At 47.3% G+C, this 14,139-nt stretch overlaps 1 protein-coding gene across 5 annotated transcripts in view; it reads right to left on the bottom strand.

Moving 5' to 3' along the window:
• LOC121325480 (zinc finger protein 423-like) overlaps positions 1 to 14,139 on the bottom strand; it is a 104,261-nt gene that overhangs the window by 52,222 nt on the left and 37,900 nt on the right. For all 5 annotated transcript variants that reach the window (XR_005951343.1, XM_041267987.1, XM_041267988.1 and 2 more), the window contains one exon: positions 739 to 3,977. Coding sequence is in view for 4 of the 5 variants with exons in the window: in XM_041267987.1 (XP_041123921.1) it covers positions 739 to 3,977 (3,239 nt within the window). In the remaining variant the exon portion in view is untranslated. The remainder of the gene's footprint in view (positions 1 to 738; positions 3,978 to 14,139) is intronic.

The following is a 14,139-nucleotide window of genomic DNA, read 5'->3' as shown; positions in this document are numbered from 1 at the left end:
ACTGAGAAATGTTAGTGCCAGCCTTTACCTTCAATAAACTACAGAGCTGCTTTTAGCACTAGATTTATTGTAAGATGCAACATCAGAACTGTAAAGGCTAAGACTAGACATGCTGAGTTCTTGTTTTTATATATATATATATATATATTAGAATAACATTCACAGAAACATGTCAGCAGTACCCTATGGTGGGCTTACAGCCCGATTGTTTGGCTGAGTGCACAACAGTCCCCGTGTAATGAAGAAATCCAGCAGAAATGCTCATTAAAAAAAAATAGAGAGGTTCAAGATGTAATCAATTGTGTTGAAATACAAAATAAACAAAACACATGCATTAGTCACATTTCCACTGCAGTTAAAGAACTTTGTTTAATTATATATCTAATTTAGGTTAATCTACTTCCTCTCACCCCAGAAGACTTCAAAACCTGAAGGTAAGTTGTAGTGCCAATCAAAAGGCAATGATATCAGCGTCCCGAGATGAGAGGAAAATTCATTTCCAAACCGCTTTTAAAAACACTCAACGTGGAAGTTAATTACCACTGACCGATACTCTGGTCTAGTGAAAATGGCAGGTCACATTTTCTTGTTTCTTGTCAGCACTGAATAAATGCATTTATTTATTTAATACATGCCGATAAAGGCAATTCCGGGTACAAGTATCAGCACACCCCTAGGATGTTGCTTCAGTAATGACTTTTACACATTTTATGAATCACTTGGAGGTTGTGTACTCACTTTAGGGGCTGGCGAGGTCTCAGGAACCTTCTTTTGGCTGTTAGTTTCAGGGGTCGTCTCCCGGTGATCTAGCTGGATGTGGCTCTCCAAGTCTTCTAGTGTTTCAAACTTGACAGCACATTCTGGGCACCGGAGGCCGGTGACAGGCTTTTCGCTGGGCTCCTGCTGGGTTCCACTTGATGATTGTCCGTTAGTGCCTCTGTTCATGCAGCCAGCGCACAGGCCGTAGGGCAGGCCATTGACATCAAGTTTGACCAAGTCCTGTTTGTTCCTGAACTCCTTCAAGCACAGAGCACACTTGTAGAGCTTCTGGAGCTGTCCGTTGGGAGACGAGGAGGCAGAACTGCTCGCCAGCTTCTGCATGTGGAAGGTGCCATGGATCTTCAGCTCCAGCGTGGAGGTAACCGTCTGCATGCACACCACACACCGGAAGCCTGTGAGGGAATTGCGGAGGTCCGGGTGCATCTGGCAGTGCTCTATGAACTCCTCCTCGCTTTGCAGGGGCATCTTGCAGATGCGACAGGTGCCAGTGTCCAGACTCTTGCTGTGGGTCACCTTGTGTTCCGTGAGCGTCAGAAGGGAAGGGAAGCGCTCCCCACATATAGGGCACATGTAATGCTTGGCAGGGCCTCGGTGAGTCTGCACATGCTCCCTGAGGCCGTTCTCCGAGAAAAACGTCCTGGAGCAAACGCTGCACTTGTGGCTCCCTTTGATGAACTCCGCTTTCTTCCTCCTGCAGTCGTCTTCCCCAGGCTGGATGTTGTGATCCCTCAGCCTATGGTTCTGAAGCAGAGCCTCCATGGTGTAAGCGGCCCCACAGATGTCGCAGCCATACATGGGCTCGGAGGCGTCCACATCGTCCTCGCTGGCTTCGTGGCTATTAACCGTCTCCTGGCTCTTCATCAGCATGTTCTGGTGGTCTGGAGCCTCTGTCCTCTTGCTGACGGGAGGCACTCCATTAGGGGTGCCGTTCTGGCTGTTGCTGTTCTCAAAGACGCAGTGCTTCTCTCGCAGGTGCTTTTCCAGGAGGGTGATGGCGTTGAAGGCCTTGCTGCAAAACCTGCAGTTGTACTTCTTGCTGTGAGTGGTGATGTGGCACTGCAGTTCCACCTCGGTGCCAAACATCTCCCCGCAGAAGATGCACTTGCGGGCCTTGGTCGGGTTGCCCAGGTGGCTGTGCTTGACGTGCAGCTGGAGGTCCGTCTCTTTGCGGAAGTCCCAGTTGCAGGCAGTGCACCGGTACATCTTCTTCTCGTTGCTGTGCTTCACAGCCAAGTGCACCTGGATGGAGACCTTAGAGTCAAAGACCTCTTGACAGAGGGTGCAGTGGTACAGGACGAAGGTGTGCATGTCCAGCAGGTGCTTCTGCAGGTCGTCCACTGAGGAGAACTGCTTGTCACAGCTCTCGCAGACATAGTGGGTGGACGTGGTCATGTAGTGGACTGTCAGGTGCTGCAGCAAAGACTCTTGGGAGTCGAAGTCCTCTTTACACTGGGGGCAGGACTGCTTCCTCAAGAGTAACTCCAGATGAGACTTCAAGTGAGTCTGGAAGCCGTCAAAAGTGGCGAACTTGAGATCACACTGGTTGCACGGGTACTCCCCATTAGATCCTGGGGTGGTGTTAGCACTCAGCCTCTGCCTCTTCGGGGAGGACACCTCCACGTCCGATGACACCGGGCTGTGTTCCGCCTTTGCCCTCTTGTTGTTGGCCAGTGGGATGTTCTTGTGGTTCTCCTTGATGTGCTTCGTGAGCTTCAGGATGGAACCAAAGATGGGCGAGTTGGTGCAGTAAGGACAGGAGTAGACCTCCATGAAGGACTGTGAAGGCTGAATAGCCGGCGACTCCAGCTTGGAGCTGCCCACGTTGCAGTGGATTTGCTGGATGTGCTCCGTGAGGGAGGACTCTGTCAGGAAGCCCATGGAACACTGATTGCAGAAAAAGGCGTGGTTCCCCTCCAGGGTGGTGGCAGAGCTGGGGATGCAGTGGGTCACCCGGATGTGCTCCTGCAAGCTGTTGATGTCAGCGAAGGTCTCTGAGCAGTAGTTGCAGTGAAAGGCAGAGACATTGCTGAACTGCAGCATGGGGAAGGCGTTGCTGGAGCGGTGGGCTTTGCGAACGTGCTCGTTCAGGTTGTACAGGGTGGGCAGCGAGTCCAGGCAGATCTGGCATGCGTGGCTTTGCTGGGGCTTATCGCCATGGATAGTCTTGAGGTGGATCTCCAGGACAGCCAGGCTGTTGAAGTCCCTCTTGGAGCAATAGGGGCAGCTGTAGGTGATCTTAGTCGGCCAGGTTAGACTCTCCTCCTGTTCACCTGAAGCCATCTTCCTGGGTGCTCTGGAAGGTTTCAAGGTGGAGTCGGGAGTGGACCCTCTTTCCACAGACACGCTGGAATCCGGTGTGGCACTGCTCATGGAAGCCACACTGCCCAGCACAGGGTCGGGGCTGATACTGTGGTTGCTGGAGTCTGGCTGCCTGTGGCTGTCCATGTGGCAGTAGACATCCTCCACAGAGAAGAACTGTTCCGGGCACATGGGGCACTTGTGCTTCTTGTTGGCATGTGTATGGTCGATGTGACTGAGCAGGGAGCTCTCGTCTGAAAAGACCTCAGGACAGTGGATGCACTGCAGGTCGGCCTTCTCTGAGAGCTGGGGGTGGTGGTCCAGCACGTGCTTCTCCAGCTCGTCCGTCTGGTTGAAGGTCTCCTCGCAGTAGTCGCACATGAAGAAGTCGTCCTTCATGTTGACGTCCTTCTCGGCCCGCTCCACATGCTCCTTGTTCTTCTTGTGGGCCTGCATGTGGCTCTGCAGGGAGCTGGTGGAAGAGAAGCCCCTTTTGCACACGGTGCACTTGAAGGGCTTGCTGGAGCTGTGGGTCTTCAGGTGGATCTTGAGGTGGTCGCTGCGCGAGAAGGCAGCCTCGCACTCATGGCAGTGGTACTTCTTGTCCCCGGTGTGCAGCTTGACGTGGCGGTCGCGGCTGCGTTTGTGCTTGAACAGACGGCTGCAGTAGGTGCATTTGAAGGGCAGCTTGTCGCTGTGGATCTGCTCATGACGCTTCAGGTAGCTCAGGCGGCTGAAGGACTTGTCGCAGAACTGGCACGGATAGGGCAAGCCTGGGCCCCCTTCCTCATCCCCCATGCCCAGGTCACACCCATCCCCATGCATCTGGGAGGGCGATGCCACATCTTTGCAGGAGGGCGAGGAAGCCCCCCAGGAGAGCTGAGGGTCATCATCACCATCTGCAACCAAGAAAATTTCAAATTAACTGAAAGAGGGGAAAAAATGATGACAAAAGATGGCCAATTCGCTAAGCGCCTGTCAAATAAAGACAAATGTTTTTTGGGGGTTTTTTTGTCTTGTATCCACCACCCCCACCCCCCAAGAACAGATTCAGCTTTCTTTCTAAGACGGCAAAAAAGTAACACATGGATGAGCATCTTATCAGAATGGACAGGGAAATTAAGTACTTGGAGGCCTTTGTGGGTTAAACATTACGGATGTTGGGTTCGTCACGAAAGAAAAACAAATGCTTCTTTCTGTTCGGGTTCAGTATCTGAGGAACTGTTAACGCACACGGCCTATGCTTCAGGGCTTTTGGAGTGACGTACATCCAGATTGCAAATATAGTAAGTGGGAATCTGTATATATAATTGATTTATACATTTATGAAGAACAAATTAATTTACATGAAGAATTAAAGACATCATTCTTCTTTTATCAAAGGAATACTGAAAAGCAGAGCTGGGGGGGGGGGATTTATGTGTTTCTCATCATGATAAATGGAACAGACCCCCGTACTGCAAGTGTTATTGCAGGGAAACCATCACTTTATTATTCTGATCTTCATTACTCTTATTACAAGCGCTATAACAAATACTCCACATAGCCATACATCAGGCTTGTACCTAGCACAAGAAACCACACGCACACACACACACCCATACACACACGCACAGACAGACAGACATGCACACGCACAAGCACACCCCCCCCACACACCCATACCCACACACACACACCACTGAAGAGTCCAGCTTATTGCAGCCATTCAAAATATTTCCTTTTTGAACAACAGCACATGATTGGTGAATGAGCATTCTCCCATAACTGGAGATGAGATCCATGTAATTAAGGCAGCAGCAGCAGCATCAGCACAGTCAGTCCCTCCTCACAGACTGTACAGACTTTCTCGTTCCATCAGCTGCTCAAACCGGCTTCACCCTCGCCAGGCCGGGCATGTTACCGTCGGGACAATTCTTGAAGGATTGGCTACACACGCACGCACTATGAATAACACTACACCAGGCTGCAGAAACTGTTCTTTGTCGTTGTCCTGATTTTCAATCCTCTAAAACAAAGAAATCAGAGATTTCACTAAATTGTGTGCACAGAAAAGGCGAGCTGTTATACTGCTTGCTCGTAGTAGAATGTGTTTGCGATATTGATGAAAACAATGCTATTGAGTTAAGACCAATCTCACTCTCTGAAAGTGTATTTCATTTCTGTTTTCCAGAACAGCACTGCCAACACAAATCCACTCCATCTTGAAGAGCATACAAAAAAAAAAAAAAAAAAAAAAGGACAGCTTATTTGGTGAAGAAAGTTGTAAAAAATTGTGCTCATCAAATGCGTACAGCCCTGGCTTGTCAGAGAACAGAATAAGAACATCTGCTTATATTTGAAAAGAAGAAAAAAAAAAAAAAAACTGGCACGACCGGTCATTCTTCGAATTATAAATCTATCAATGCTAATGAAATCCTCTGAATGCAACAGAAAGTGAAAAATCACTTTTGAAGGAGGAGGAGATTATAGTCATTAAAAATGGCTAATCTGCTGAAGTGGGGCTGTTCTGAAATGGAAGATCACATGGCTTTTAGGAAGCTTTTGTCATCTGTCCACTGGGGCTTAGCAAGAGTATTAAGTAGGTAAGAAAAAATGAAAACATTTAAATTAGAAAGAAATGGAAAAAAAACCCAGCAGAGCTCAGAATCCACGAACAAACACGTCTCAGAATCCACGCACAAACATGTCTTTGAACCTGGGAATCGTTTCCACGTTAACAGACATGAACCCTGTAATTTCCAGCCGGCGACCTTCACCCTGAGCCCCTGCCCAAGGGGCTGCTGTACCGAGAGATGGCAACTCATTCATAGCAGGGGAAAGCACAGCACCCTGTCACTGCTAATGTATTAATTGGGCCATTGGATTTGTATTTCTGAAGAGCCTGACCAGTCTCACCACAGCCTCTTGTATTGAAGTTCAAGGAAATAACGCATCCAAAAGGTTTGTTCACTTAGAAACACCCGATTGAACCTCAGAGTCTGTTCCTCTCAACCTTTTCTAGTGCAGGCTGGCTCTCAACTTCACTCAGCAACTCAAGATGGCTGCTATGGAAATAGCCGATCCTAGCAGCAGTGTTCATGCAATTATTAAGATTAGGAAATACTGCTGTGATCACCTTACACAGGATCCTGGAGGAAGCAGATACCATCTCTGCTTTTTTACCTTTAGTAAATGAGGCCCAAAGTGTCAAAACAATTTTTTTTTTTTTTTTTTTTTTTTTTGGTAACCCAACTACCCAGATCATTATGGCAGATATTAAACTACAGCAAAACATGCATCTTGTATGTACCCAAGCCAGTCTGTGCAGAGCTGTTTAGATGAAATCATCCATATTTCCCACGTATTATATCTGATAATGATATCTGCCAGCCTCTGTCTCTCTCATTCAATTCCCATTAGCGAATGTGCTGCTTTGTATTCTCCAATCCCTGTCCTATGGAGTTGCTAGCGCAGCTTTCTCACCTGTTAGTGGCTCGACAGCTCTCCCAGCCGGAATGAGAAACAGCGGGGAGAGGCTCCCAGAAACCTGTCCCTGCTCCAGGAACCCAGCGCAACGCCACATCATCACCATTATTCACACAAACAGAAATGCTTATAGTAAACGGCAGAGGATTCTACCCAGTTTCAACACACTATCACAACAGATTCAGCACTTCCTTGGAAAGAACTTTGGTTCTGACTTGAGTTCAATTTGGTTTTACTTTTGTGATGCACTGCACTGTCCTTTGAAGCCTCTCTGCACTGTGGACAGTGGACTGGTCACCCCAGCTGTCTGTAGTGGAGCTGACCAGACCTTCAACTCTGCCTACACCGACAATCTACACAGCTGCTCGGGGTCCCCAGTGAAACACGTTCAGGTGGACGTCTCTGGACCCGTCTCCTCATGGACAGCAATGCACAAATGAAAAAAGAAGAAAAAAAAGTGTAGTTCCAGTGCTTTTGGTGAGGAAGGAGAGTGCTAGCAGGGTGTATGGCTGTGGCATTTCCTTCTGCGCGGCTCTCTAACAGAAGAGGAACAAATCTTCGTCTGTGTTGTGTGGAACTGGGACTTGAAACAGCTGCACCCTAATTACCTGTGAAGTGTACCAAAACAATGCTTTTAATCACAGGCTGGAAACAACTCTTGGCATCTGGTACTCTTATTTCTTCCGTGAGACACAAGCTTGTTTTGCCATTTTTTTGTCACCTGTAGTAGTGATTAAAATTCATTATAAGTGAAAACAGCGAAGGCTTGTTCCTTTGTGTGCAGTTCGGAAGTAATAAGGAGAAACAGCTGTTTGCTAATTCATGCAGTAACGTGTCTGGTTGTACACCATGAATCGGTGTGGTACCTCGAGAGCTGCATTCTGCAGCTGTGAGGAAAGCAGCATGCTAACCCCTCCATCCATTCCAGTGACGAGTTTCTGTGGTGACACAGACGCACTGCTACTGAACACTGGTGGCTTCCCATTCCAGGACAAGAGGGGTCAGGGAAGCCCAGCGCTGTGCGAAGGGGGGTTTCAGCAGGTCCATTGGAGCCTGTCAGGGGCCCACTGATTAATGGCATGGCCTCTGAGAAGGCTATTAAGGGCCCTTTTTAAAAGTTCTCCGTGCGGGTTGTTGGCTGCAGGCGGATGGACCTGGATTGGAGTGTTCCACCCGGCCCGGAGCAGCATTGGCACGGCACTGGGTAAAGCGGCAGACTCTCAGACTGTGAAACAGTCGCAGGGGTTTGCGCTGGTTCAGTTTGAACTGGTTCACGTCGGGAGTACAATGCCTTGGGTCAGGGTGAACTGGCTCACAGGTATAGAAGTACTGTACACACTCAGATCTTTCAAATAGAACATCTGCTCATGTTCTGCTGTGTTGTACACCTATGTGTGTGCTTTGATCTGCTTATAATGAAATATTGGGTTTAAGAAGATCACAGACTTCAGTTTTTTCACCGCTCTGGAAAGCTCTTTAACAGTCTGCCAGCTTGGGGGAAAGAAACACTGGCGAGTCTAGCAGCTGTCCACCTGACTTACTACTGTTAGTGGCTAACATGTAGAAAACAGAAAGTACTGATTAGAGGAAAAACCTCAGAATGGAGTGTGGTAACCAGCGGTGTACCACAGGGATCAGTATTAGGTCCTCTGCTATTCCTAATCTACATTAATGATTTAGATTCTGGTATAGTAAGCAAACTTGTTAAATTTGCAGACGACACAAAAGTAGGAGGAGTGGCAAACACTGTTGCAGCAGCAAAGGTCATTCAAAATGATCTAGACAAGATTCAGAACTGGGCAGATACATGGCAAATGACATTTAATAGAGAAAAGTGTAAGGTACTGCACGCAGGAAATAAAAATGTACATTATAAATATCATATGGGAGATATTGAAATTGGAGAAGGAATCTATGAAAAAGACCTAGGAGTTTTTGTTGACTCAGAAATGTCTTCATCTAGGCAATGTGGGGAAGCTATAAAAAAGGCTAACAAGATACTCGGATACATTGTGAAAAGTGTTGAATTTAAATCAAGGGAAGTAATGTTAAAACTGTACAATGCACTTGTAAGACCTCATCTTGAATATTGTGTGCAGTTCTGGTCACCTCGCTATAAAAAAGATATTGCTGCTCTAGAAAGAGTGCAAAGAAGAGCGACCAGAATTATTCCGGGCTTAAAAGGCATGTCATATGCAGACAGGCTAAAAGAATTGAATCTGTTCAGTCTTGAACAAAGAAGACTACGTGGCGACCTAATTCAAGCATTCAAAATTCTAAAAGGTATTGACAGTGTCGACCCAAGGGACTTTTTCAGCCTGAAAAAAGAAACAAGGACCAGGGGTCACAAATGGAGTTTAGAAAAAGGGGCATTCAGAACAGAAAATAGGAGACACTTTTTTACACAGAGAATTGTGAGGGTCTGGAATCAACTCCCCAGTAATGTTGTTGAAGCTGACACCCTGGGATCCTTCAAGAAGCTGCTTGATGAGATTTTGGGATCAATAAGCTACTAACAACCAAACGAGCAAGATGGGCCGAATGGCCTCCTCTCGTTTGTAAACTTTCTTATGTTCTTATGTTCTTATGTTCCTCGTGCTGGATACAGTTACTGGAGTCTGAATCCAACTGCTACTGATGAAAAATAGTCAGTTTCACGGATTTGTTTATACATCATAAAAAGTTTATTTGACATGCAAGTTTCATGGAGAGTCTAGCAGCTGTTTAAAAGGTACTCCAATATCCTGCAAACCATCCACTCAGCCTGTTACAGAGTGCTGCAGATTGAAGTTGGGAAAGCTCCCGTGTTTGACACAAGCAGCGACGAGAGTTGAATAAACACACTTCTAATTATCTGGATGGAAGATATAAATGGTTTGCAGGATGTGTTGTTCAAGTGCTTTTTATACAAGCAACACATTTGGAATGGAAAAAAAGACAAATACTTTAGTGAAAAATAAATGGTGCGAGTCCAGTGCTCCCAGCACAAGAGCAAGATCCTGTTTTTACAGCAGAGGTGCTGAGAGAGCTGCTTAGAGAAATGCTTCTTCTGATAGAACCCTCTAGAAGTTCCAGAAGAATGCTTTTCAGAACAAAATAAAAAAGAATCTCTATTAAGTTAGCTGTCAGAGAGAACACAATGAGCAAACACCTGGACACCGTGTTACAAAATAATTGCCCGGTAATTCCACAAGCATTAAAACGTCCGTCCCCCTGGGTAATGCTGCTGCACCCAGCTGCTAACCACGGAAGGGGATTGAATACCTCGTATCATTATTCATGGAAATTTCAGTACGAAGCCAAAAGAAAAGAAACATCCAAAAACACGAGCTTGCCACAAATTAGCCACAGGAATTGCATGCACAGCAATAGGGACAGCTTCAAAATCGAGCAGAAAGAAGTCAGTTAATTTCCTTTTTCTTTGTCATGGAAATAACAGCCTCCAGTTCTCCTTTTCACCACTTTGTCTGGTGGGACTGTGGGGTAGAGCCACTAACACTCAAGAAATGTTAGGGACACTTTTCTACCTTGCCAAACAAACCGAGAAGCAGAACACGCAACACCTCAATAACTGCCTTTAACCATTCCATGTGCTGGGTAGACTGCTTTCTTTACATTCACTGGAACTGTTCCCATTGCTGGAAACCAAGCGCTACAACACGCAACCAGGACGTCATCACATCTAGAGGATCAGGCTCTCTGCCTTTGGGCACTGCGAGGTTTAGAGCCATAAATACTGCAATCACACCCAACAAAAAAACCAAGACTCATGGAGTGGGGGCCAGAAAATAATCTCGCGGCCGTCCGAAGCCGTGGGAATCAGCTGGCTATGAATTTGTTTTGTCGAGGTGCGTTTTCACTGCACTGCAGTCGAGTGCATGGGGGTTCCATGACAGCAGCAGCAGCGCAGTGGAGTCACATGCTGCTCGTGAAGCAGGAGTTAACTTCGGGGAGAGTTACACTAGGAGCACCGGAGTGTCTGCCTTCTGAAAAAACCGAATCAGAACGGTAACAGCAACGCTACTCTTAGAGCCAATTCAAAGTGACTATAAACTAGACCAGCAGCTCAGTTAACCCGCTAGCAGCAAGGTGGGGCGGCCTTCGTCTTCCTCAGTGGTGAGGAAAAGATCTGACAAGCCAAAGAGTTCTCACACAGCAGATCTGTGTGTGCACCCCCCCCACCAATACAAACAACACACAAAAATCAGTTGAACATATGACTGGATAAAAAATGAGAAACACACAGGCACCGACACAAAGGTAGCGCTGAAAAGAGAAAGAAAAAAAATTATAGCTGCCCAACACGAAACAGATGAAAGAAACCGGCCGGGAAAGTGACAGAGCCAGGGGGTCCTTTAATTACTCCCGACATCCGCCAGTCATGTGGCTGGAGCGGAACGAAGGGTCTGCAGGAAAAAAAAACAAAAAAAAAACACAAGTTTGCTTTTGCCTCCCTGCTCCCTGTCTAGTGAACGGTGCCAGTGCCCATCAAACCCTCCCTCCGACGTTTCTGCCAATAAGGCTTCCAGGCTGTGCTGGTAGCCCCCGCCCCCGCCCCTGCGGCCGAGGGGATTGTTGTCCGCAGCGTCTGCCTGGGAAAAAAAAAAAAAAAAACTTTTGTTGGGAAGTTCTCCTGATGGCACCCCAGAGATCAGTCTGACCCCCAGGCTGTCTCATTTTCGCAGGCTCTGTTTTTTTTTTTTTCTTAATCCTCAGAGTTCACATAGGGCAGTGCACTGTGGGGGCAGCAGATCAAACTTGGCCACTGGCTGTTTCAGCTTAGCAGCAGAAAAAAAGGATTGCCAAGGGACTTAACTTCAAAACACGAGCTCCCTCCCGCTAACACCACCCAAAAACATCCAAACTAAAAAGTATACCTCATAAAAACAGAGCCTTGCACCAAAAGTTCTGGAAGCATCTCTTACACAACATGATTAAAACATCAAGAATACCCTCCACCCCACCTCTTCTCTCCACATACAGGAGCCAAGCGGTTGAGCCTGGACTGGGGACCGTGTGGTTAAGCATGGACTGGGGACCGTGCGGTCAAGCCTGGATCGGGGACCGTGCGGTCAAGCCTGGATCGGGGACCGTGCGGTCAAGCCTGGATCGGGGACCGTGCGGTCAAGCCTGGATCGGGGACCGTGCGGTCAAGCCTGGACTGGGGACTATGCGGTTAAGCCTAGGAGTAGGAACACCTGGCAGAGCAATCTAGTTAGTGAATTTGGGAGTTTGCTAAATTCATCTGAAGCAAGCAGGCACTTCATTTACATAATAAAATCAGAAGTAATTACAACATGTGCTAATAAATCTCAAACAAGAACTTGCTCCTTGGATTAGAAATGCAGGAGGAGGGGGTTGCAGTTTCATTACAAAGGTCCTTGGAGGCCACCATACATCTCCAAGCCATTTTGAAACCTCTCCTCCGCGCCCAAAAGGAAAAGCATGCACCCCGGCAATAACTCCAACCTTTCTTCTGTCTTGCTCAGCTCTCCTCTGTTCCACGCTGACCTCCTGTGGCCTGCTTACATTCATTTCACAGAACAGCAGCAACAAAACAAACACTGCAATGTGTTATTAGAATGAGTCAAAGATTTGGAGAAAACAAAGACAAATAATTGTAATAAAATGTTACAAGAAGGGGAAATCTGCTCTGTGACTTCAGATTCTTGTCAATTAAAATTATCAAGACTAACAGCACCCCCTGCCACTCCTCCAAGCCCCCTCTCTCTTTAACTTTCCTCTGCCAGTTGCCATATCCTGTCAGATTATTTTCCCCACGCAAAGCTGCTGGTTCCCGTACGGAGCTGGGCCCTTATCTGCCTCTCCCAGTCAGCCCCAGGCCCACACAGCTGTCACCAAGTCCCTCAGTCCCTTTATTTTATCAGGCTGCACAGACCTTGGGCCTGGCATGAAACCGGGGGCCGAGTGGCTGTTCAGCACTCCCTGGAAACCAGGCATGGAAACAGCCCTGCAATACCCCCCCCCCCTGCCAGTCCTGGGAGAGTTCATTACTCAAGCAGGGCGCTCCCACTAGTGAGCCAAAGTACAGGCCGGCAAATTCCAACTGCGCTTCACTGCAGCTTCTCTCATTAAAAAAAAAAAAATAATAAAAAAACACTGAAGAGCCAACCGCTTAAACAGCACAGCAAGATGCATACAGCTGGCCTTGTTCTTTTGTTTTTGCTGCACAGAGAGAAAGGAAAAGTTTTGCAAGGGCCCCCAAAAGGCTACCAGAGCCCTTCTCCAGGCCCCAGCTAAGATTCTCTCTCTCTCTCTCTCATGAAACACATTCTCCTCGAACCGGGTCCCTGAAGGAGGCTCCAATATCTCCGTGGCTAACAGAAATCCAAGAGCAGTCACCCATTGAATGTTTTTGTTTATTTGTTTAATTTAGGACAACAGCCACAAAACAAATACAATGTAACCTGTTGCCAGGAATTTAAAAAGACAGCTACTCAGCTATTTGAGTTACAAGAGAGGAGCGGCAGGAAAAAAGCCCACATCACACAGGCCCCCCTGGGAGCAGGGAGAGACGGCATTGACGTCAGGGGTAATTGGGTGTCTGAGCGAGACTGCCAGCGGCTGAGCAGAGTCCCCAGGGACCTCCACCCTATACAAAGCGGAGCTGAAACTCGACTACAGGAAAGCAAATTCCACAAAGGAGAAGGAAAGGGGACCAGGATCTCACACACAGTACTTGCAACTAAATAACAGATACACGCGTTTTAAAACAAAACAAGAAGAATAAGGGGTGGCATCTCTCCTTCCCTCTTTCTCTTTCCTTCTTCCTTTAAATAAAGAAAAATGCACCCCAACAACATGTGCTTTTTATTACAAAGTACAATTCTCCAAGCGTCAACAAATTCTTCAATTTCCTTATTGGTTTTGTTTAGTTTAAAGCAGCAAAGAGCAAACCGTCCTCCTCGTTTCAGGGCAGCCTCTTCCTCAGTCCTCCTCCTCAGCACAAACCTATAGCAGTAGGTCTACTTCCTGCAGACACCCACACCTTCAAGCACTGCATCACAGTACTAGAAACAAAATCGGAACAATCCATTCAGACATGGGCCAGAATGTATTTTGCATCGGCATGTTTCTGCTGTAACTACACGCTATTATAAAGAGATTGGGATGGGCTGCGCGCTGCTGTGGGAGGGTCAGGGCTCCTGAGTTCTGCTGTTTACCGTTAGTTGGGGGAGTGATGACGACATGAGGCTCAAAACACGGGATTTGAACTTTGAATTAGTTTTATTGTGGTCTTGAAAACACCACATCAACTTGGAAACATTCTGTGCCCTGGAGTCGATTTTGTATTTCTGCAGGAACAATTGCCACATGTGACTATCTAAACAAAGCCATTGCTTTAAAAGAAGGGCTGTCAAAGGGAGAGGGCGAGATATAAATGGAATCGCTGCTGCAGAGCTACCCTGGGCCCTGCAATGCTACACTGACCACTGTCAAGTAATCCAGCACGTGTACAAAAGCCTCTCCAACTCGTTTTAGAGAAGATGCATCCGCTATCATAACCAACCAGGGGAGAAGGCAAGACAGCACAGCATTGGTACAAACACACTCACTGTATGAAGTGGTGGG

Source organism: Polyodon spathula, chromosome 13 (assembly GCF_017654505.1).
Source record: "Polyodon spathula isolate WHYD16114869_AA chromosome 13, ASM1765450v1, whole genome shotgun sequence".
Lineage (NCBI taxonomy): Eukaryota > Metazoa > Chordata > Actinopteri > Acipenseriformes > Polyodontidae > Polyodon > Polyodon spathula.
This window is presented reverse-complemented; position numbering and strand designations above follow the sequence as displayed.